This window comes from Maniola jurtina, chromosome 2 (assembly GCF_905333055.1).
Source record: "Maniola jurtina chromosome 2, ilManJurt1.1, whole genome shotgun sequence".
Taxonomy (NCBI): Eukaryota; Metazoa; Arthropoda; class Insecta; order Lepidoptera; family Nymphalidae; genus Maniola; species Maniola jurtina.
In genome coordinates this window covers 2,340,513-2,365,358 of record NC_060030.1, presented here as the reverse complement: position 1 = coordinate 2,365,358, position 24,846 = coordinate 2,340,513, and the positions used below count along the sequence as shown (strand labels likewise).

Genomic DNA, 24,846 nt, shown 5'->3' with positions numbered 1-24,846 from the left:
ACATTTTGTACAAGACGGATCGGATGTATGCTTCAGATGTTAGTAGAGTAAATGTGACAAAAAGTTTTCTGAGAAACAGTTTCTACTTTCTGAGTTCTCACAATACAATATGTGGCCGGCGGCAATTTTGTTGCATTTGATTTTTATATTTTAACATTTTTTTACTTTTATATTTTAACAGTTTTACTTTACAATCTTTACAATAATATACTCGAGTATTTTTATTGTGATCAGCAAATTATAATTTTGGCCATATAAATTAAGTAAGAAGCATAGATTAAGTAAAGATTAGGGTAAGGATAAGTATAAGTAGATATTTATTTTTATTATTGTCATCATCATCATCATCATCAATAATCCCATCGCCACTACTGAGCACGGATTTCCAATCAGAATGAGAAGGGTTTGGTCATAGTCCTCCTCCATGTTGGCTTAGTGTAGATTGGTGGATTACTGTTTAAGATTTCAATTATTAATTGTTTTTTAATATTAATTGAGTAATTTTTTGTTATCCAGATTTATAGCTGGTTTGTATATTTTTAACATTTTACATTCCTAATACGTATGTAGCTATAATTTGGCTGAAAGGGACGGTTCGATCAAATCTTTTTGGTGGCTGAAAAGTGAACTGTAAAAATAGGCCCGCGCAGGTAAGTACCTACTGTACTACCACTTCAATAACTATTTTTTATTTTATGAGGTGTCAATCAATTCATTATGGTCCGTGAACATAGGCTATATTTATTCGAAAAAAATTGACCTGACAAATGTTACAGCAAGGTTACAGCCAAGAAGTAAAGGTCTACAAAAGTTTTTTTGCTATTGTATCGATCGAGTTTGATATCAAATGAAAGAGGAAAAATTATGAGTTCATAAGTATAAATAAAGTACAATTTTAAAATACACTGAGCGACAAAAAAAAACAATTTAACTACTATATCTTTCGGCAGTTCACGGGTATGGGTAGTCTGGTTTTAGTGCTGTATAACTAAGTATAACTTTTTCGTAACGTCAACTTTAAGGACACTACCACCATGAAATACTTACAAATATTCTTTGAGAATTTCTTAGTTGATGTTTACCAATATTTTAAAAGTTATATAACGGGATCTGCTTTCAAAATGTTAATAATATTTTCAACATAAATATGTTGAAAATATTATTTTACTTTTTAACTCCTGTTTACCAATAATAAAAAATTCACAAAATATTAAATTTTATTTTCAACCAGTTTCAACCCATAGATTTATATTAATAATAATTATTAATTTAAATGTGGCGACGAGTTCCACTTGTTCCAAATTTTATAATTCGCGCGTGTCACCGAAACGAAAACTTATTTCCACTGCGTTCTAGCCACAGACTAATAGCATAGAGTATAGGATACTACGTATGTTCTAGCCATAGATTATCTACTATATTACTAGAGACAAATGTGCGACTCCAGATTTATTTTTCCAAGTTACGCGTGTGCTCTCATCTAGAGGGCACTAATAGCGCGCTAGGCGACAGGCGTGCGAGAGCGCGAAAATTAATTAATTTCAGTGTACTGTACTAGCATATATTATATTTTTTAAAGATTTTTGAACATGTTTTAAACAAACATTATCAAATCCATCCGGTCTGTACGCAGCATTAAACAAACGTTTGTTTAAAACATGTTTAAAAATATGTAGGTATATTTATCTATTTGTTAATCCGTTCTCTTCATATAGATGACACCACAGGCGATTTTTAATTTGCGATTTTTTAATGTTCTGAAGTTGCACTCCTATGAGTTCTAGCCTTTTTGTCAGCAAAACCAAAGAGCAAAACCCATAGAAAAACGTTAAGCGTCATTAGTCAGCTCGTTGACAGCTGCAGGCTGCATCAAAGAGTATAAGCCACAGAGTACAGACTAATGACATGTAAAACAAAAAAAAATATAGGCTGTTTTCTTTCGCTATTTGAATCATGAATGTAATTTAATTTTCTAATTTGAAATTTCTCATTGTGCCAATGAAATATTTGCGTGAATTTTAAAGTACCCTTTTACCTTTAATCTAAAATACTCTAGCAATGCATTCCCAAGTAGAAACTGTTAAATCTGCTGTAGATAAGTGTTTACAGGTTATAAAAACTTATGAATGGCTTCTGGATCTGTATGTTTTGGTCAGTATTATTTTATTCATTAAAAAATTAAGAGTGCGTTGATTCTCTTTGTAACCACGGCATCTTGATCATGTTTCGATTTATTAAAATTGTTATTTAATAAAATTGTTAACGTTATAGGGAGAACTTACATGGAAATTTCAAGTTCCTAAATCCAGCAGTAGTGATTACATACTCTTTGTCCAGCAGTTTGAGCTGTATGTTGATATATCATTCAGTTTCTTTTTTATATCTATCGCTGTAGAAGGATATAGATTTTTTATTTTTATTTAGACTAGCGCTTGGCTACAATCAGACAGATGGCAAGTGATGATGTAGCATAAGATAGAGTGCGCTTGGCTAAAAAATGCCTATTCACTCTTGATATGAAGGTGCCTATTATGATGCCAAAGAGGTGTTCCATAGCCTAGTGTTTCGAATTAGAAGTGAGGAAGCAAATCGCTTCATATTTATCTATGGAATATCAATTTATATCTCCTAACATGTTTTTAGGATTTCTTTGTGGATAACCACTGGGAAAAACTACCAGCATTATGGCAAAAGAGCTTGGAAAATGTAGACCCAAAAGAATTGGGGGACATACTCTCTGGAAACCAAACCAAACACATGCTACCCCTCTCACTTTTGGCCCTCTTCAAGACTATTGGCAGTTTAAGTATACCTAGAAAAGGCTATAACGGCGTAAGAAATAATCAGGCTGTAGAAAAATATAGCTGCAGCCATCTGAAACTTAAAAATATATTTCTTAAACATGTCAAGTTAAAAAAAAGACATGAGATTAGTATGATGGCTGATTTTGTGAATTTAAATGCAAAGCTAAGTAAATGTGAGGCAGTGGTAGACTTTGGCTCCGGCTTGGGACACCTGATCAGGATATTGTCATATAAATACGGCTTGCATTCAGTGGGTATAGAAATGCAGACTCAGTTGACATTGGAAGCTAGGTCTGTATATTTGGTATGTATATTTTTGACGTTTTATTATTTCAAATATTACTTTAACACAATAATTTGGTCACCTATTCATAATCTAAATATATGCACAAAAGGAAAAGCTGACTGACTTACTGACTGATTGCAGTATTAACGCACAGCTTACAGATTGTGTAATTTGCACAGGTCAATAAACTGAGTATTAAGTACATAATCCTAGCTGAGATCTGTTTTAACCCAACTGCTGCAAAGCCAAATGAAGGATTATGAATTATTATATAGGTACGATGATATTTCTTTTACACCAACTTTACTATGCACATATCATTTCCTTTAAAAATCTAAGATTTTTTTGTATTTGTTCTCAGGAAACTTGACTCAGAATTAGAATACACAGCCAAAAAATACCTCACAGAGGAGCAGATGTCCAAGTTACATAGACCCATACATTGTAATGTAACTCTGTCATCCATAGATCAACTACAAGAACTATCTTTATCAACTAGTGTGACAAACTATGGTCTGATTGGTTTGCATCCATGTGGAGATTTAGGCCCATTGTTGATCAAACATTTTGTCAATTGTGATAAGGTAATTGTTTCACTTAAATTTCACTGTTTCATATACTCCTATTATGTCAAATGTCCTGTCTTGTTACCTTTAGCAGCCCCCCACACCCGGACTAAACTTAAAGGGCCAATGCATAATTACTTATTATTTTTACTTTTTAGATGGTTTTTTGTGGGGGTTTCTTTTTTAATTTAAGTTTTTTTTTACTTTGAAATTTGTATGAGCTAACTTGATATCGAATTTCATTTTCGAAACTAAAAAACTCTTGCAATGTGTGTTATGGGACCTAATTTGGAAGAACAAAAATCTTTTAACATAAATTGTTATTACTTTATAAGTTTACTAGCTGATGCCCGCGACTTCGTCCGCGTGGATTTACATTTTTCAAAATCCCACAAGAACTCTTTGATTTTCCGGGATAAAAAGTAGCCTATGAGTTAATCCAGTGTATAATCTATCTCCATTCCAAATTTCATCCAAATCCGTTCAGCCGTTTTTGCGTGATTGAGTAACAAACATCCACACTTTCACATTTATATTAGTAGGATAATATCAATTTATTATTATTTTTAAAGGTAAAGTTCATATGCATAGTGGGATGTTGCTTCATGAAGTTGTCATATAACACAGAGGCGTGTGGTTATCCTATGAGCCAGTATGTGAAAGGATTAGACAGTGGTTTATCATATACTAGCAGAGAGATCGCCTGCCACGCTATAGACACTTACTGCGAGAGACTGTGCAGAGGAGAATATAAGGATCTGAAGGTATTTATATTTTACTAGCTAATGCCTGATACTTCTGTGTGGATTTAGGTTTTAAAAATCCTGTGGGAACTCTTTGATTTTCCGAGATAAAAGTAGCCTATGTAACTCTCCAGGTCTTATACAGTATTGTATAATGATACTTATATAACTATACCCATGCAAAAAAAACATCGCCGATCCGTTGCTCCGTTGCGACGTGATTGAAGGACAAACCAATAAACCAACAAACAAACACACTTTCGCATTTATAATAATTATGGATAAGTGATACGCACAAGTATTTCATTTAAGTATTTGAATTTCTCCATCAACTCTTTATTTATTAATCTATTACTACTAATATTCTTTACACATATAAATTTGCTTTGTTTCGATTTATTTCAGGTCCACGCCTACAGAGCAGCCCTCGAAAAATTACTGATGCAAATAGATCCATCATTAAAGCATATGCCCATCAGAAGCGTAAAACACACCAATAATATGACTTTTAATAGGTTAGACAATTTTAATTCCACACTAATATTATAAATGCGAAAGTGTGTTTAGTTGTTTGTTTGTTCTTCAATCACGCCGTAACACAGCAACCGATTGACGTAATTTTTTTGCTCGGGTATAGTTGAGGGCCTGGCTACAATTTTTTGGTACATGTATAAATCGATCCTTGGACCCTTTTGTATAATTCTTCTTTATCTTGTATTGTGTTCCTGTATATACTGGTGATGATTCTGAGCGCAACTAAATTCCAGAGTATTTGCATCTTTTTCTTACCAATATGATAAGAAAAAGACAGACAAACCTAATTTAATTTAGAACTGTCAAACCTCGTGCTTAAGGTGCCAGTCGTGAATCTATTGTTTAAATTTGTAGAGTGCACTAAAAATTAGTCTTTTTAAATCTAAAATTCATTTTCCATCCTTTTTCAGCAGCATTAAAAGGAAAAAGATGTAGATACTCTAAATTTAGTTAAGAGAAAGTTAACAGAATCTACACCATTATGTGTGTGCAAGAAAGATTTTTAAATAAATAAAATCAATACTAACCTCAAGTTTGCCGGGATGTTAGGGTCATATCTAATACCTTGTATTAGAAATATGTTATGTAGATAAAATGACATTATTCACTTTTTTCAATTTATAATTAGGATTTTATGATAAAATAATAAATAAAATAATTGCAGTTACTGTGACGCTGCCCTGAACAGAATATCAATGAAGCCATTACAGCATGCCGCCGTGGCACAAGACTTGGTGCACTGGAAGCGCGTTGTGATCCTCTACACATTACGGCTCGCTCTGGCGCCATTGGTTGAGACAGTTATACTTTTGGATCGCATACTCTACATGTTGGAAAACGGTACGTATCTTAACAGTAGGGTATTATATTATTATTTACTAGCTGATTCCCGCGACTTCGTCCGCGCGGATTTACGTTTTTCAAAATCCCGCGTGAACTCTTATTTTCTGCGATAAAAATTTGCCTTTGTTCGTCCCCGGAATGTATTCCAAGTCTGTACCCATTAAAATCGGTTCAGCGGTTGGGCTGTGAAAACGTTGCAGATAGACAGACAGATGGACAGACACACTTTCACATTTATTATATTATTAGGATTAGGATAATAGACTAAGCAGCTTTCGCTGATGCGTCTAGATCAGAAGTGCTTCGAGTTATCCAAATGTTTGTCCAATCTATTCTTGAACTGGTTAACAGAGCTTGTCATAACCACATCCTTGAGCAATTTATTCCATATTTGAACAACTCAGTTGGTCAGAAAGTAGTATGAGATTGATGAAGTTAGTATGAGATTTTACAAGTTCACCCTCTCCACCTGAGTGCCTAGTGCACTTCGACCGCCCGTTGGTTGCACTAGATCTTTTTCCACGCACATGCAAACTGTGGAACCAACTGCTTTCGGCGGTGTTTCGACTAGATTTCACCATGAGTTTATCCAAGGGGCGGATCAAAATCTGTTTGGTAAAAAAAAAGTGTTGCTAAGTAATGCAAAAGAAATCTGTTATTTTGAAATAGACATTTATTAGAAGAAAATACACGAAATAGATACATTTACATAAATTTACACACGTCGCGTTTTATGTACAATTGTACACCAATCACTAATTTACACAGAAGCTTAAACTTAAAACACAATCAAATAAACATTAATAAACTAATTAATCAAATCTTTGGCACTTAACGACAAGAAAAATACTAACTTATAAGAACAGTACCCCTGGTACGAGTTTTTATAGATTTCGTTAACGAATTTCGATGTCGAGTCCCTCGATACCACCAGCGCTCGTAGTGAAAACAATATTTGAAGATTGTACGACCTGAATACATAGTGCAAGGAGTTTTTGGTCCATTTTATTTTGTCACGTAATATCGGAAACCTTGCGAAAACTACTAAAGTATTCGAGATGTGCGAACTCGTATTAGGGGTACCTATATAGGAATGTAGTATTTAAATAATTAAATATCCACTATACTGGCTGGTGCGAGTTTTGGATATATATAATATAATATATATATTATATATATATATATATATTTTTTAACTAAGTTATCGCATTATTTTATAATTTATTCAGAACATGAGCAATAATAAATAATCAACACCGATTTGAATCTAACTTGAAATATCCTTTTGAAAAATTTGTGGGCCCATAACTTCACATAAGCACAAGTACCTTTTTAAAGCAAAAGTTAAAAAATTGGGATATTTTGTTTCAGATTTTCAATATAATATTATCCTCCCTAAAGTCGTACGTAACTGTTCAAAATTCAATAGGCAAAATGTTTTAATTTACTCTATTTTTGAATGATATGTATTACTAGGTTTCCGAGTGTGTACAATCATGCCCTAGGTTTTGGAGTAGGTACCCACATCTAAGTAATTTTAAACATTGCTGTTCTGATTTTGAGAATTCCTCATCAAGCATGGATCTACGTGGGACAAGCTTGTTTCAATTTTGCAGAAAAAATAATATTTAGGAAAACTCTCATGTTTATTATATAAACATAAGTATAATATGTATATGTATATAATAGGTACTTATTTACTTTTCCAGGTATATCCTGCGCGATTTATCCAGTGTTCGATCCGAAGATATCGCCGCGAAATCACATAATAGTGGGAAGAAAATTGTAGTTTTGTAGCTACGCTGAGTTTCTATTTTAGAGATAAGCTAACCGTTGTGCACGTCCATTTTGTTTTATAAATATTTAAATTTTATCTGAAAAAATGTTATCATAATATTTTCATGCCAGAAATGGACATACAGTGGACTCATAAATATAGACTCTCTGTACCACCTTCTGTACCTGTACTAAATGCAAATGCAAATACAGGATATGATTATGATTAATAAAATTATGTAAAAATATGAACTGTTATGGTGTACTTTATTATTTATCTCGCCTTAACTATGGTTTAACTTAAACAGATTTGTGACAAATAACAGATAAGTAGGTAGAGGTAGCGTACCTTATTGTAATAGTATAATCAATTTTTCCCTAACTGACAAGGTAACTGACGCTGAAATGGGTAAGAGGCGCACTATACGCGGTTCATACGACCTTGTTACCGCGAACTGATAATGAAATCATGTTACATGTAAAAACCTAACTCCAGAACATCGATGTATATGGATAGGCCCTTCGAAGATAAAAAACGCGCTCAACAAGTCAATAGAATTTGCAAAAGTCTATTGACTTTGTCACTAGTGACTTTGATTTGACTTTAGCTATAAGTATATAATATATTCTTATTAAAAAAAAATGAGGTAAGATTCAAGCGCATTTTGCAGTCTGATTTATATGAGAAAGGCTAATCCATACACATCGATGCTCCAGAAGGTCTAAAGCGCCGGGCAAATCGCGTCGCTTACGCGTTTCTCTAAGGTTTCTGATATTTGTTTATCTTTTAAGTCAACTAAGAAAAATTAACTTATGATTAACAGATAGGTAAGTGAGTAGGCACCTTATAATCAAACAGAAAAAAGTTGAGCTAAGTTAGGTACCGTTTATTTCCCGTTCAGTTAGCACTTGGCACAGTTTAGCAATCCATACACTTTGGCAATAAGTTTATTTTTCTTTGTATGAAACACACTAATCGGAATCGTATCGTAATCGTCTCGCCTCGGGACAAGCTCACGATATGCGTCAACGACTCATCGTCCCCGCGCTAACGTCTCTTCTTACCCGAACACGTCTCTTCGTCCATGCTTGATGTCCCGCGGCTGCCTGCTGTAAAGCGGAATTCACATAACGACGTTAATTGCACGACATTAATTTCGGTACCAATTGCATGTGTAAACGTCTAATTTCGCAATGCATTGCGTGCCACTAACGTCGTAATGTAAATTCCGCTTAAGCGCAGCGTCGCGTCGCCTAGCCGTAGCAGAGTCCTGATCGAGGCGGAGATGCTGATCCACTTTATATAATATTACGGTTGACGGCGAAGCGAATGGCGATACGGTGACCTTTCAGAGTTGAAATATCTGCTATGACCTAAGGCCTGGTATCCATCTAAGCGGAGAGGAGAGATGTGTTCAGTCGACCAATCAGATTCATAATAGATGACGGGAAAAAATTATCACGTCATCTTTTAAAAATCTGATTGGTTGACTGTACACATCTCTGTGCCCTGCTTAGGTGGATACCGGGCCTATAGCTTATTGTTTGTTGAGACCTATTGTTTACGATTGCTGAACTGTGCCGCTAGTATCGGTGGTTGTTGGTTGTGCGTGGTTAGCGTCATCAGGCGGTGGGCGGCGGCAGCATGGGCGCGGGCTCGTCCTCCGAGTCGTCGGAGCGCACGCGCGTGAAGCGGCGCCGCTCCAGCAGCCGCCGCAGCTTGAACTCGCCGTGTCCGTACTCCCAGCGCCGGCGCGTCACCGACTTGCGACCTAACGTTGTATACAATCTCTTTACTCTGCTACTGCGTTTTGTATGGAATCGAAACAGCGCCATCTTCTTGTCACTAGATGGCGCTGTTTCAATTCCATACAAAACGCAGTTAACTTTTACGCGATCGAATAGGTTAAAAATCTCCCACTAGGCACACTGGCCAAAGACGATCAAGTTTGCAGCGGACTTGAAGCGGCGTCCAGTAAACTTGACGGTGTATGGCTATTAGTCTAGCACACGGCGCATCAAGCCCTCTCTTGACTTGACGGTAAACTTGATCATGTATGGCCAGCGTTAGGCCTAGGAACCTATCACCTATCAAACCATCAACACCTAGGTACTACTTACTTATTACTACTTACTGATAACAGGTCTCCTCAGAATGTTTATTCAATGTCTCCAAAGTATTTATAGTTCGCGACAGGTTGAAATGGTAATCGGGGAGGGAACACCCGCACAGACCCCCGCGCTAACCCGATGCGGGTGACGTACGGGTGTACGGTGCGTTATATCCACCACCTCATACCACATTCGCCATCTCAACCTTTTGCGTACTTAAAATACAAGGTACCTACTTATCTAGTATATTTCGCGAACTAAGCAGAAAATATTAAAAAACAAAATAATGTGCTCAATAAAACAATGCAAAGTGAAAAGGTGCAAAAAATAAAAACAACAGAAGCAGCTTCAAATAAATATATTTTAATAAACAACTTGTACATTAACAGTTAACATTATAGTAGGAATGTATATAAAAGCAACTAAATTAAGTAATAAATAGTACAAGAACAATAAAATTGCAAAAAAAAAAACTATGAAGTACTAAAAATTCTGTCTGCCCTTATCTACAAAAAGAGTGAAAAGGATAGCATTATTTCTAGTGAAAAGGATAGCATTATTTATTTTTATGTGCAACAGAATATATACCATTATTAATTGACATTAAAACCAAAACAAGAATAGCTTACAGCACAAAACAGAGACAAAAATAATAATTAAGACAAATTGTAGAACAATTTACGTTTTTGGAAGATTTTGACACAAATAACAAAATAAGATATTAACAGAAAATTAAACATAAATCATAATTTAAATGCTTAATAATTTAAATCTTAATAATATCTAAGACTACTAAATATATTAACATTTTCAATTAACTATTCAAATCTCCCAGATCTTAATACGAGATCTAAAATCCACATTCCAATTTCCTGTCACCATGACTGACAATATTCAGGGAATCCCTAAAATACTAAGCAGTGTTCAATTATTCGGCCATAAGGGTTTTATTCAGTGCTTAACCCGATCTAAACAAACTATTAGGAAATGTATAGTAAACTCATTAATTATTTATAAAAAACAATTAAGTATTTAAATTTATGGATAGGGTTTCCTTGTAAATTTGTAAAACTTAATCTAACTCCATACTTCGTTTTCCAATTTTTTCTAATTTGGTTAATATTTAGGACATAACTGTTATGTTAAATATCTAAATTTTAAGTAAAATGTTATTAAGTTATTTATACATCTATCTACTAATGTACTGCAGAATTACATTTTGATAGCTTTTTAAATTAAGTATAATTTAAGGTTTCTATCACATAGGCAAAGGGGGACTAAGTTTTGGAAGAACTTACATACAAATAGTTTAGATTTATGAATGAATATTATAAATGAGTCTGTTACTTTTTGACTTTTCACAGTTCATTCATATCGGTATTCCCAACATTCGCACCCATTTTTAGCTCTATGCGAATTATTGTATCCTTGAATGTCTATTTTGACCGGACTGTAATATAATATATTATATCACACATATTATAGTTTGAAATGAGCTTTAGTTGTATGATGGCTAGTGTATGAGTGGCGGCCCGCGGCGCGGCTTACCCGAGTTCCGCGCGCGACACAGCGCCACCAGCAGCGTGCCGCCCGCCGCCGCCAGCGCGCCGCCCACAGCTCCGCCCCACATAGCCCACGCGTCGCCCACGTCACTCAACACCCCGGATACGCCAACGCCTTCACCCGCTCCAGCAGTCAGCGGCCCGTGGCCTTCTGTCCAACACAAACATGAATATTCAAAAAAAAAAATAACAGTCATTGGGGACTGTCAATTTTTTTGGGGACAGTCACTGGGGAATACCCCTCCCAGGTAAGCCCGCTTCCATCTTAGACTGCATCATCACTTACCATCAGGTGAGATTGCAGTAATAGACTAACTTGTCTGAATAAAAAATATATTTTATGTACTAAACAGTTTTTTTTTGGATTTCCAAATTGATTGTAGTATCAAAAATTATAGGTATATAATCGAACGCGCATATCATACTTATGGCAACAGATATACTATCAACTAGTAAGTAGGTGACGACTTCAAAACCAGCTGGTTTTTTTTTTTTGAAGTCATTGCCACCAACGACGATGTGTTAAGAAGACATTTCAATACAATTAATAACAGCATCAATGATAAAAAATGATTTTGCTGCAATTAAATTGGAATGGGCTTGGCATGAACTAAATTAAACTAAACCACTCTATTCGTTAAACTTGGCCACTTTATTCATGACCTGTGCAATGTAACAAAAATAAAACAAAACAAAAAGCATACAAACCTACTTACGGACAATCGCAATGGGTTTGGCGTGTCACACGATTATTTGCTCTCTCGTGTCGTTTCTCACAATATTGTCGACAAACTTGGTCACTCTCCGTGGATCCAACTCCGCGACATATATCGCGCTCCCGTCAGGCTTGACCGCTATATCGTGCGGGTTGTAGAAGCTGTCGTTATAGGTACGAACTACGTCACTATAAATATTAAATTTGGCCACTCTATACGTAAGTTTGGCCACTCATACGTGTCTAACTACGCTTCAAAATAAATAATATATAAAAAAACAAAACAATAAAATCATCCAAACTTACCGACAGTCGCAGTGGGCGTGGCGTGTATCACTGACCGTTCGTTCTCTCGTGTCATTTCTCAGTGCCGTCGACGAACTTGGCCACTCTATGCGTTGAACTTGGCCACTCTATTCCTGTCTTGTGGAATGTAACAAAAATAAAACAAAACAAAAAGCATACAAACCTACTTACCGACAGTCGCAGTGGGCTTGGCGTGAGTTACATTGACCGCTTGCTCTCTCGTGTCGTTTCTCACAGTAACGTGGACAAACTTTGTCACTCTCCGTGGGTCCAACTCCGCGACATATATCGCGCTCCCGTCGGGCTTGACCGCTATATCGTGCGGGTTGTGGAAGCCGTCGGTGGGCGCGAAGGTTTGTATCAGACGGCCGCTGGTATAGTCTATGACGTAGCCTCGAGAGGGTATATCTGGCAGTGAAGGTCCGTTCACTATGTACAGTCGGCCACCTAAAAAGGTAGTTCTAATAAGATTCAGATTCCTAAATTTCTTTATTAATCCTTATATACTAAAACATAAATCCATTTTATATCCTATCCCGTAGGATTTTCAAATAATTCAACCTAATTTCTTGTCAACATTATAATGGGAACTTTTTGTGAAATTTCAGTAGAGCTTGGGCTAGGCGTCGACAGTTGACACAGTGAGTCAGGAATTTGATAAGCTGCATCTCGTTTTTGTTTAAAACTTAATGTCCAATCTGAAACTTTTTGACCACTCCGTAAAATACGATTTTTATTTGAAATGGCTTTTTGGACAGATACTAATTTAGTTCAATGGGTAAGAGTCATACCTTCAAGAGGCGCGTAGGCAACGCTGTATATCTTGGGCCCGACGAGCCAGTTGTGGAAGGAGGTTGTGTACGCGCCCGAGTCCGCGCGGAAGCACTCGACGCGGCCGCGCTCGCGGTTGGCCACGCACAGCTCGTTTCGGTCCTCCGCCAGAGCGAGCGCGTGCGGTACGCTGAACACGAAGGGCGAGTCGCCGAAACCTGAGTGAGAATACTAGTTTGTACAACAAGGGCATAAAATGGGTTTTATGACAGAGTTATATACTGTGCTTTTCAATATGGTTGTTGATCCTACGTTTTTATATTGTTAGTTTTTTTCAATATTTTTTTAAATCCCTGCCTGCCACATCTGGGATACCTACCAAACAAAATTGTTTCTGCAGAATAAAGAATTTGAACTCATCATACTGTTTGAAAAAATTTGGTGTACTTAAAGAATAGTACTCACGTTTCCCCCACTGCAGTATCTTGGAGCCGTCGCGCGCGAACTTGATGACGCGCGAGTTGCAGTAACCATCCGCGACGAAGAAGTCGCCCGAAGACAGAACGGCCACCGCGGCCGGCTTGCAGAAGTGGTAGTCATCGTCTCCAGGCACGAACCTGATTATATGCTTACTTTTAGGTCCCTCTCTTGTTGCATGCGTTTTTTATTAATTTCATAATAAATCAAACCTGCTGGCAGATGCCTGCAGAGCCTTTAGGCTGTTTTAGAAATTCGCTTCTATTCCCAAACGAATTACGCGCACAGGATTCATAATATCCCTTTATCCACACAAGTTAAGATAAAGCGAAAAAAAGGGCTCACTTTTCGCCTAGCACGAGGGCGGGTTGTGTCCTAGATTGCGGCGTAAACTTGAACACCTGGTGCAGGGCGACGTCCGTCACCCACACGTTGCCTTCTTTGTCTGCCGTGATACCATGCGGCATGTGGAAGCTGAAACAAAAAATACATGATTTGTCTTTTGACTGCTAAGGCTGCCCCAACAACAGATTTTAACTCATTCCAACAAAAGATTTTGCCTTTGTTCCTTATCTCATGGAGCTTCTTCATCTTCTCTTCTTCGCTCTGGGCTGGTTTCCGCACTTAAACGTTTCCATCCGTTGTGCGTGCGTTGCCCCTCCCCGCCGAAGTCATGGAGCTATCAATAATAGGCATCCTACAATAATCACACTCACAGATTTTGCCCCCATGGGTCCACCAGTTACCCTGTCTTGTTCATCACTAGTATGGTGGTCGCGGCTATGGGCAGGTCGCCTGTGAACTGTTAGATGTTCTTATCCTATGGAGCTACCAATAGGCAAACTATAATCACACTCACAGATTTTGCCCCCAAGAGTCCACCAGTTCCCCCGTCTCGTTAAACACTAGTACAGTAGGCGCGGCTATGGGCGGGTCGCCTATGAACTGGTAGATGTTGCGCATTGAGAACGTGGTGGCGTCCCACGCGTTGGCGCCACGGTGCAGCACCAGCGTGTGGCCAGCTTTATCTATATCCACTGCAGACACTTGGCCAAGCTTCATTGTGATGTTTGGCCAGTTTTGAACATATTGTGGAGATTTCGCTGAAAAAAAAAAAACCAATGGTAAACAATATATTTAATACCAATAAATAGGTACTTTTCATTTTAGATAAGCACCCTTATAATTTTAATTAAAAAGAAATAAAAACGTTGCACTATAAAACTACTAATACTCTTTTAATTACTCCCAAGAAATTAATTATCTATCTCAAAACCAACAGATAAAAATCCAATTACAAATTGGAATCTATATTACTTTTATCCTATTGATATTGTGAATGTCAAAAACTATTATCATCGGTTAATTGATTACAGAAAAACTGCATCAATCATTGCTACTATCTCAATTGTTGTGATTGGCTGAATGTATGGTAGTTTAAGTGCATCAATGCATTTTAACCAATAACGAGAGTGTCAGCCAATCAAAGGTGATTGCAATCATCACACTGAAGCTGTATTTTTTAAATAATACAGAGACATGATTGATCATAATCACACCAGATGGAAAGTGATGATGCGACCTAGGATGCGACGCGTTTCTCTAGAAGACACCTATTCGTCCTTGTGTTAAAGATCCCTGGATTTTACTATAATCATCACTCAGAGCACAGAATACATAATAGTACACCCAGATGATATAATTAATGTATGCCAGCATATCTGAGTTCTCCATAATGTTCAGAAAAATGTGTGTAGTCTATGAATGATCAGATTTGTATTCTGTAGTGATGGACTATGGTTTAAGCCCTGGCTTCTCATTCTAAGAGGAGACCCGTTCTCAGTAGTTTGTCTGGCGATGGGTTAGGATGATTATGATAATAATTATTACAAACTTATTACTTAATTAAAAACCAGTACTAATGGCTAAACAGGCACTTAATAAATATAGTTGAGGTACCTAATGAAAAATATAGTAATTTTTTTGAAACTTTGTACAGCTATTATTGGCACTTGCATGAATTAGTATTAACTACAGACAAGTGTGTGCGAGTCCTAAAATAAAAGAGGTATTGCAGTACATGTTAGGATTTAGCTAGTCACTACCAATATTTTAAATAAGAAAGTGTGTTTGTTGGTGTATCCTTCAATCTCATCGCAACAGATTGTACATGGATATAGTTGAAGACCTAAAGGATGACAAAGGCTACTTTTAATCCTGGAAAATCAAAGAGTTTCCACAGGATTTTTGAAAATCTCAATCTATCTAATGTGGAATAATAGGTAATACAATAACAACCTGTCTCTAATTTTTCCAAAGCTGCATTGACCCTTTCTTGCTGTTGATTGTAGTAATTACCGGGATAAAAGTCTTCGTCAGGATACTGCACAAGAAAAGACACAGTGTGAACTCTCTAATATGAAACTTTATACAATGTAGTGATTGTGGATCTATCTTCATTTTAGCTATAGCAGTTGTATGAGTTAATAAGTAATGCAACGTTGCAAAATACGTAAGAAAAGTTCAAAATCTCTAACTTACCCGTCTTGCTGAAATACCAGTGAAAAACAAAAACAATACCAACAATCCAGACATGTTTCTAACAAAACCCATACTAAAATCAATCATTTGTTATCCTAGATAAACTACACTTTTAACTTAATTTCTAGGTACACAGATTTATGAGTTAAACACACTATACAACCCTAATGTATTAACTCGAGTGTGAAACTAAATGAAATGATAAATATAAATGTTTTTAAATTGATAAAAATAAAATCAATTTCAATGATTGATGACATAGACCATAGACTTTTAGGCATTGCATATGTTACTGGTCTGTGTTGACAACGTTATCGGCCGTCTCACATTAGGTTTACTGGTCTGTGATCAACACTTTACAAAAAATCTCATGTAGACCATAGAGATAGGAAATCTTCTTGTATTCGCCATTCGCGGCTATTTCAAAAACGTTTCAAAATTATTGTGACCTTTGTGTGACTGCCGCTTTGGCATGGAAGGAAGTAGGTACCTTTTTTATAAACAGGAAATGACGCAGTATAAAGCCAGACGAGAGAAAAAAAAATGCCTGACGCATACCCCCCGTCAGGGAAACGAAGGGGTTCTAGCGGGCTTGCACCCAATAAAACCTGTGTAGTGTGTTCATCCATCGACAGACTGGCGGTTGCACGGGTATCACTTATTAGAATTGCTACCTATTCTAATTCTATGAGTTTTGAATTTATATTATCTATGATTAGTTCTGTGCTGTTCTAACTAGCTTTCGATTTAAAAAGCTTTTTAGTCTGGTCCTACATAGCAGTCTGTTTAGCGAAAACTAGTATGTCTATGGTTTTAAAACTAGATTTTTTAAATGGACGGTAGCACAAACAAACGTATAGATATAGGTAAAAACTATCTGCAGCTCTGCACATATTGCTTTCTTTTTTGACCTACTATTAGGCATAGAGATAGTAAAAAAATAAGGACTCAAATAATAAGACATTGGTTGCACTTTACGCTAAGAAGTTTATTTCCATATGCACCTTTAAAGTGCGCTTACACCTAACAAGAAAAAATCGCCATTACATAAATAAAATCCATCTCAAAATGGGCTGAAACATGATGGCGACTCTTTCCACATAAGGCGAACATACATATATCGCAAGTAGCAAGACAATCCATCAATTCAAATATTATATATATTAGACAAGAACAATTGAACCTGTTCTTGAACCTTTTTCATTTTCTTAAAATTCTTTTTACTCGCATAACTTTTCTTCTCAAAAGATGTGATTTGCGAGTTAATTTTATTTATAAGTTCAGTTTTGGTCTTCTTCAGAACCATATCTCTAGGTTTGGTGCTCAACAGCCTTCTGTGATAAAACATTAGCTTTCTTTTGGCGTTTGTCATAAGAGGCGTCGCTATAGAAGTATTCAAGTGACGATTATTATCACCATTTGCATTATTTACACTTCGTTGTAAATGTTGGATGTTAATATTATTCTTTTGAGTGACCATAGGACTTTTGAAAACTTTATTGTTGTGTTTAGTTTTCAATGCGGGTGCTGGTCTAGAGAAATAATATTTATTAAGTAGTTCCACATAATCATCTCTCGGTATAGCAGTGAAGATATAATGGAAATGTTGACCAATTTCCTCACGCAAAGTTGTCGGTATATTTTTCTGTCTGAAGTTGGTGAGCTTCTCATGAAGGAGATGCAATTCACTCAAGTGCCTTGAGCCATCGGCAAGGCCCGCTTGCCCAATCAATACCATGTTGAGTTTTCTCAGCATGCCATTAATGTTACTTCTATTGTTTGACAGTTTTTGGGGGCTTATTGCCTTTCCCTTCAAGAGTTGTTCATGTCGATTTTGCAGATATACTAACTCCCTATATAAAGTTTTAGGATCTCCCAAATCGGTTTTAAGAGTTTCAAAAGCTTTGTTCAGTTTCCGTAATACGTTGTTCCTATTCTTAGGTATGTCATTGCTCATCAAAGATTGGTCAGTGATTGATTCTTGTGTTACATCAGCTTCACTTTCAGATACGGCTCGTTCTTTATTTTGTTTTGTAGAAATCCAATCTCGGAGTTCTGTTTGAAAAGCTTCCTGATTTCCGACAGTTCCTTTGATGCTTATATAAAAAGTTATGATGTCACTTTCAAGGGTGACATTGTTCTTTTTGATAGCTTCTTTCATCCATGTACCACCCTCTTCTGTCTTTAGCTTCTCTACGATTTCTTTAGGGATGTAAATTCTCGCTGAAGTGACAACATCGCTGGTATCTGACACTTCATTATCTTGAATGATTTGTCCTTGTTTATCATGATTTTCAGATGTTATCGGGATAAAATCTGGAGCTTTATCTGTTGCTTCATTTTCTTCAGCTAGTGCTGTTTCCGCATTTTTATTAGTTTCTGTCGTATCTTTGTTAGTTATAGCAGGTTGTTCTTTGTTTTGTGAATTCTTCTTTTGTAAACTGTTACTGTTATTTATCGGGCTCTTAGTGCTTTGGCGTATTTCTGTACCGCCAGAGGTACCAAGGTTTTTTTTTTTATTTAGATGCGTATCATGATTTACAGGCGATTTGGAGTGCCGTTTAAGTTGTTGGTTTCGTGGTGTTGATTCAGAAGAGAGGTTAGGATCTTGCGTGACATTTCTCTTGTATTGTTTATTGCCTTGGTTCGGATTGTTTATAGAAAGGCTGTTGTTGCAAATCGGTGAATACACAGGTCTATATACTGCAACATAGGGCGAATTGATTGGTAGGCCTGAGAAGGGCAGAGTAACTCGGCAGTTATGGATTAAATGACCGCGGCGCGTGCATCCACTGCAGTATATTTGATGGTGTTTCTTCAACTGATGATTCTCCGTCAGAGGCATGTCCAAGTTGATCTGTGAACAAACAGACAAAAGGTACATTTACGACTACAATTCTTATTAATAGTAAAGACGTAAGCTCCCTGTGCGTGTTCTATAGCTTTTATAATGGGCAGTGTTTAGAGTAGTTTGATCTCATTCCACCCTCCTTTTTCTACAACCGCACGGCACGCCACGTAAGCAATTTCTTCAATGTGCCACATCTTTCTTTATGCACATACAATCTTTGGAAACAGCTTCTTTCTGCGGTGTTCTTATTAGATTTTAACATGGGGTTATTCAAGGGGTGGATCACCAAATTCCGAAAAGGCCAGCAACGCATTTTGGTGCTGCAAATGTTCATGAGCGACGGTAACCGGTAATCACTTAACATCAGGTGACCCGTCTGTTCGTTTGCTCGCTATTTAAAAAAATAGTTTTAACTCAAAAATTGATTTCTCTAGATAAATCGAGAACTAATAATGAAAACTTACAGTGTTGTGATAGCGGCGCCAAAGGTCTGGGCAGTGACTTGAGGGGTGTCCGTTTTGTCCACACTCTGCGCATTGTATGGTACCCCAGTTGGAGCAATTTCGGCACATTCTTGAGTACATATGGTTTGGTGTTCCACACTGAAATGAACAAGATAAAGTTCAATAACCCGACCAATTCTCAAAAAAATACTACTGCGGAAGTAGGGTTATGTAGGCATGCATGTAGGGGAATATGAATAATAGCAATATATTGATACTGATTCTGATCGCACTTGTGACTTTGCTAACAACCGTACAAAGTATTGATTTCACTGACTCCATAGATAACGTAAAGACAAATACATATAATTATATATGATATCTTTTTTGGGTATCACATTGAGATCTTTTATTTGACACCAAACTATTGGTTTATCTCAATTATTTTATCCACGATATTGTATTTGTCATGACGCTCAGAGCGCTATGACAATGCCAGCTATCCTTATATATCGAAATCTAATGAGTAGTTTGGCAATCATGAGGGAAATGATGAAACAATAAACAAACAAATTCACACATAACTGCTCTCTATACTATCTCATAGTCAATCGAATAATATGGATCTAATCACAAAATTTGTTTTCGGCGACTACAATTACACTACACAGTACACACTCGTCGTTTTAATTTAACTTAAAGTTTGGACAAAATCTACATTTCTAAACAGTACTACCAAAAAAGTCGCATCGGCAAAATGCGTTTGCGCAGAAAGCGGAACCTAACGCCGACTGAAATTAATTAAATACAGACCTTATTGCGCGGCGTTAAGATTTTAAACACAAGTATAACAACAGACTCATGCTATTTCACTCAAAATCATACTTTTACTATATTCAAAATTTTTGGACAGGGTGGTAGTAGTACTGTACCTTAACCCATTATAGCCTGAATTATTTTAAGGTCTCAGAATTGAGTTTTTCATTGATATGTTGTTATTATGGACCCTATTAGTCAGATCTAATCATCAGAATTTTGGTGCAAGTCTTACTTCTGGAAATAACCATGGATGCTGCATGGCACCGCTAGGCTCCTACCGTGTCTTTTCAAATGTCTCATAAATTTCTTATACTTAACTGATTGTTACCAAAATATTCTACCACAACTTGATAAGAATTATTAAGGTATTAACTCTTGTATAGTTCAAGGTTCAAAATTGATTAAAAGATCCAATATATTCCATGAACATTTACATATACTTCCATAAAATTACATATTATTTGTAGGAAGCTTGTAGGTGCACAGAGCCCGACGATGCATTTATTGCACTGTAGTCTAGTCTGACTGACAATGGGTAGGTAACACCCACACTTGCGACATGACTCGCTGGGTACCAATAAATGATTTCTGCTGTCATAACATATGCTGTCAGACCCGATTGCCAGTATTTTTTAGATGTTTTTGCTTGGTGTTTGAAGCGGATAGACGGCCACTACGTCGTGGCGTATTTTTGAACTGAAATAGGTATGAACAGATGTAGAGCCTAGCACCACTTCACATCTAGCATTGAGTTGCCGACCAGTGGGATTATTTATGAAACCACCCTCATCTTTGTCAGATAGGATTATAGGGTCTGGAGCTTCAATTTATAGCAATTGAGGCTTGAGTTCATCGTCTTCTTCTAGTATAGCAAGTGCCTCATGTAATGTACAATCTCCATTGAAACAAAAAAGCCATTACATAAGGAATAACCAAAGAAAAGACATAAATTAGATTTTTAGTATACATAATAAAAAGACAACATAATGACCTAGCGGTGCCGTACGGCATCCATATCTTTTAACATGCCATAATCCAAACAATAAAACAAAATACGACAGTTTTATGATATGAACAAGTCAATGCAAGGTTTGGCATCAAGTGTAAATGCATAAACGTATTACATTACTCAAAATAAAAAAAATATGATCCCCTTACTTGAATGTTGCATCCATTATTGGCAGCAATTTCACATCACTGATTTACAGGTGCTCGTGCAGGTCACAAAAAGCTTATGGGACAAAACAAAGTAAATGGAGTAATGGCTATGTCCCTCTAGCATGGCATTGACAACAAACCACTTGACTGCACCTCTTATTACAAGGACAGGGCCCGACAATTTAAACATACGAAATTGGGTGCCATATGGCACCGCTAGGCTATAATGGGTTAATAATATTATGATTTTGTGTACTTACATTTACACAGATTTTCCTCGGACATCGCGGTTCGTAGTGGCCCGTTGATCCACACATAAAGCACACAGGCGGTTTCAATCTACACGTGTCGTCGCGATGCCCAACACGATTGCAGTAATTGCATCTGTAAATAAAATGAAAAAATTGGCTTGGCGCGTAGCGATGGCAAGAGACCTGATGGTATGACGCTCGTTCCATATTCCTTAACATTATATATAGGAAGACACTGTTAAAAATTTTCATTATTATTTTTAATTTCACATGGTTATCAATAGATTTCACACATATGTGACATTGGAAAAAAGATTATTTAAACAAGTTGAACATTAAAAACTTGAAACAACATTATACAATGGTAGCATGAATTTGCTTCTGGTGTAGTAAACAATTTTACAATATAACATAATATTTAAAGGAATGTTAAACTTACGTAATTTTCCGTTTTGTTAATGATGACATTCTGTCTTTCGGATCAATGACCCACAGGCTCTTGTCTCCTACAGTAAAAATAAAACATCTTAGTTTTGGTAAAATCTTATTTATAAAAATTGTGTTTGTCTGTCTTTTAATTATGCCTGTGTTGTTTGAGTTCAACACAAAGTGGTTATTTTTGGGACTTGCAGGAAGGTTTGTACTTTTTAATAATCAACATATATCACATGGCGTGGTGTGGCGCGTAGTGTTAACTAGTTTTATTCATACTAATATCATGAATGTGAAAGTGTCTGTCTGCTAGCTTTTCACTGCCCATCCAATTAACTGATATTGGTGAAATTTAGTACAGAGTTAGCTTACATTCTGGGGACAGACACAGGCTACTTTTTAGCCAGGAAAATCAAAGAGTTTGTTTCTGTTTAACCAATTTGTATGAAATTTGGTAAGCTTGCATCCTGAAGACTAGGAGATAGGCTACTTTTATGCTGGAAAATGAAAGAGTTCCCATGGGATTTTAAAAAACCTTAATCCACACAGTCACAACCTTCATCTAATTTTATGTTAAACTTAATTCTATTCAATACCAATATTCGCATAGCATTTATCTGCTTGAGTTGTTACATTTTTCACATTTCTGTCATAGTACCATCAATCTACAATAGGTAGCATGAGAGTCGCATTGCAATTAATTAATTTACAAGAAAATAAAGGCTTACTTGACATATTTTTCTGTATCTCTCGATGGTTAAAATCCTCGCCTCCCCAACTCTCATTGTAAAACTTCTCCATCTCTGCTCTAAGAGTTGTAAGGGAATACCGCCGCCTCTTACAAACTCTATTATTACCTTTCAAATTGTCAAAGTCAAGATCTTCATTCAATATAGCAGGAATTTTTGTTGATCCACACTTTGGGGGGTCATCATGAGTTGGAGTATTTTCATCATAGCTGTCCAGTTCAGAGAAACCACTTACGTTTCCCATAACAATATTTTCATCTATTGTTATATTATTTTCGTCAGGTTTAGTCAAGTCAATGACACTTTTGTTTGAAGTGTTATTTTTTGTGATTAAAGTGTCAGTGTTTTTTTTCGTTGCCTTTGGAGTGGTAGTAATAGAACTCTCGGTTGAAACACTGTTGTTCTCAGCTTCCTGGTCAACATTAACTACTACAGATGTATCTTTGATAACTTCTAATTGATTTGATTGATCTGATTCATTCACATCTGTGACAGGTAAACTCTTATCTGGGATTGAGATGGGATTGGGATTCTTGTTACCCTCATTGGTAGATTGATTGCTATCTGAATCATACACATCTGGATCAGGGATACTTTTTTCAGAAACACGGTATGATTTTGTCCTTTGCTTTTTATTCTTGGCCTTACTTTTTGGTGTTGCGAAGCATTCATCCACAGGTATTGGTGTAGAATTTACAGGTGTTATGTTAGGAGTAGATGTGTCTTTGTTTCGTTTTTTTTTCTTCTTCCGTGTAGGTGTCTGACCGAGGAGGTCGGCACCATGCAAACTGAAGTCAAAGCTCTGGCTGTTGGCATGTTTTGAAGATATGTTAAGCGCTATACAGTCCCCACGAATGAACTCATCAGAGACGGAAGAAACAACTGATGGCACAGGACTAGATGTTACTTCTCGGTTGCCAGTTTTACTCTCTTGTTGTTTTTCAATAGCCTTTTTTTCAGCAGAGCTGATTGAAATAGCAACTGTGTCTTCATCCGAGCTCTCGATAGTAATTGTTGGTTTTGGAGGCAAAGCCACTTCAATTACTTCATCCTCATCGCTTGATACAAGCTCAAAAACGCGATTTAAGTCTTCATTTTCCAGTATCTCAACGGTTTTTCTGATATTATTCGGTACTGGCTGCTGGAAAATTGATAAATCTGGAGAGGATGACACACTTTCATTTTTTTTATGCTGACTGGTATCCAATACATTCTTCGTTTCGGGAGCTTTTACTGGCTCTTTAGGAGTGTTGATCTTTTGATAAGGTGTTTTCTGTTCGATGGTATTGTGCCAGTACCGTCGTAAGCCACTATGTTGTACATTGTCGACGATTTTTATTTCCTTCTGATCTAAGCCAATGTTTGCCTGTGTTTCGTCAACATAGTGTATCATAGCATACATTCGTCCTTCCAACTCATTTTCGCTAAGCTCCTGCAAGTGAAAACGATTGCAAATCAAACATGCATTGTTGCAAAGTATTGTGACACAACAAAATATGGTAACCTAAACACCTACCTCTTCCATGTTTTCGTCGGAAATTTAGGTCAAACAGAAGATAGCACGAAATCAACATAATCGAAAATTGTATGTAGAACAAAATATTAAGCTGCTGCGGGCATTGAAATTAAAGAAAATTAGAATTTGTATTTATTATGGTTTAGGGACACGTTTGACACTCCATTTCGAGTCTGAAAAGTAAAAACTAACCATAGACAAATTATAGATACGAACCGGAAGAAGGCTTGTAGTAGATACGGGTAAGATTGATATAAATAAAATCAGGCGTTTTAGGATGCTAAATTCATAATATCTATTATATTCTATAAAAATATGCGTTCTCAGTTCTTAGGTATTACAAAATAATTATCAAATAGAAAAGAAAAGTTATGTAGCTATAGATTTCTTTAGCTAAAGCTGCCCGCGTTTTTTGGGAAATTTTCAAAGATAAACTTAGTTCTGTTAAAATCATGCTGAATTTTTCCCTTTTAGGCGATTAATTTTAAATAGTAAGTACATTACTTTTCAGGCCGGAATTAAAGAAATTGCCAGCCGAGTAATATTAGAATGACGAGGCAGAGCCAAGGATTTCCCAAGTGATTTTAAAAG

The 24,846-nt window shown here is 36.5% G+C and overlaps 2 protein-coding genes across 2 annotated transcripts; one reads left to right on the top strand and one right to left on the bottom strand.

The window, feature by feature from the left end:
- Positions 1-1,901: 1,901 nt before the first annotated feature.
- On the top strand, positions 1,902-8,032 carry LOC123874504 (methyltransferase-like protein 25B). Its single transcript, XM_045919906.1, has 7 exons — positions 1,902-2,151; positions 2,644-3,095; positions 3,452-3,674; positions 4,229-4,420; positions 4,805-4,914; positions 5,598-5,773; positions 7,486-8,032. The coding sequence occupies exons 1-7, from the start codon at positions 2,059-2,061 to the stop codon at positions 7,563-7,565; spliced, it is 1,326 nt and encodes a 441-aa protein (XP_045775862.1). The 5' UTR covers positions 1,902-2,058; the 3' UTR covers positions 7,566-8,032.
- Positions 8,033-9,137: 1,105 nt separating this feature from the next.
- Positions 9,138-24,438, bottom strand: LOC123872284. The gene is made up of 15 exons (XM_045916487.1): positions 24,256-24,438; positions 22,719-24,171; positions 21,998-22,064; positions 21,568-21,691; positions 19,352-19,489; positions 17,187-18,893; positions 16,037-16,126; positions 15,794-15,878; positions 14,355-14,598; positions 13,841-13,969; positions 13,484-13,635; positions 13,039-13,236; positions 12,419-12,694; positions 11,213-11,377; positions 9,138-9,324 (listed from the first exon to the last, which is right to left on the bottom strand). Exons 1-15 carry the CDS (start codon positions 24,262-24,264, stop codon positions 9,176-9,178), a joined length of 4,986 nt encoding a protein of 1,661 aa, XP_045772443.1. The 5' UTR covers positions 24,265-24,438; the 3' UTR covers positions 9,138-9,175.
- Between the last annotated feature and the right edge of the window lie 408 nt (positions 24,439-24,846).

Bases quoted from the DNA above. Each gene is read 5' to 3' on its own strand.
- LOC123874504 (XM_045919906.1), top strand. From the start codon at position 2,059: ATGCATTCCCAAGTAGAAACTGTTAAATCTGCTGTAGATAAGTGTTTA. The intron at 3,675-4,228 runs GTAATTGTTTCA...TTATTTTTAAAG, and splicing joins ATTTTGTCAATTGTGATAAG to GTAAAGTTCATATGCATAGT. The intron at 5,774-7,485 runs GTACGTATCTTA...TTACTTTTCCAG, and splicing joins ACTCTACATGTTGGAAAACG to GTATATCCTGCGCGATTTAT.
- LOC123872284 (XM_045916487.1), bottom strand. The intron at 21,692-21,997 runs GTAAGTTTAACA...TTTTATTTACAG, and splicing joins TTAACAAAACGGAAAATTAC to ATGCAATTACTGCAATCGTG. The intron at 19,490-21,567 runs GTAAGTACACAA...TGTTCATTTCAG, and splicing joins CGAGGAAAATCTGTGTAAAT to TGTGGAACACCAAACCATAT.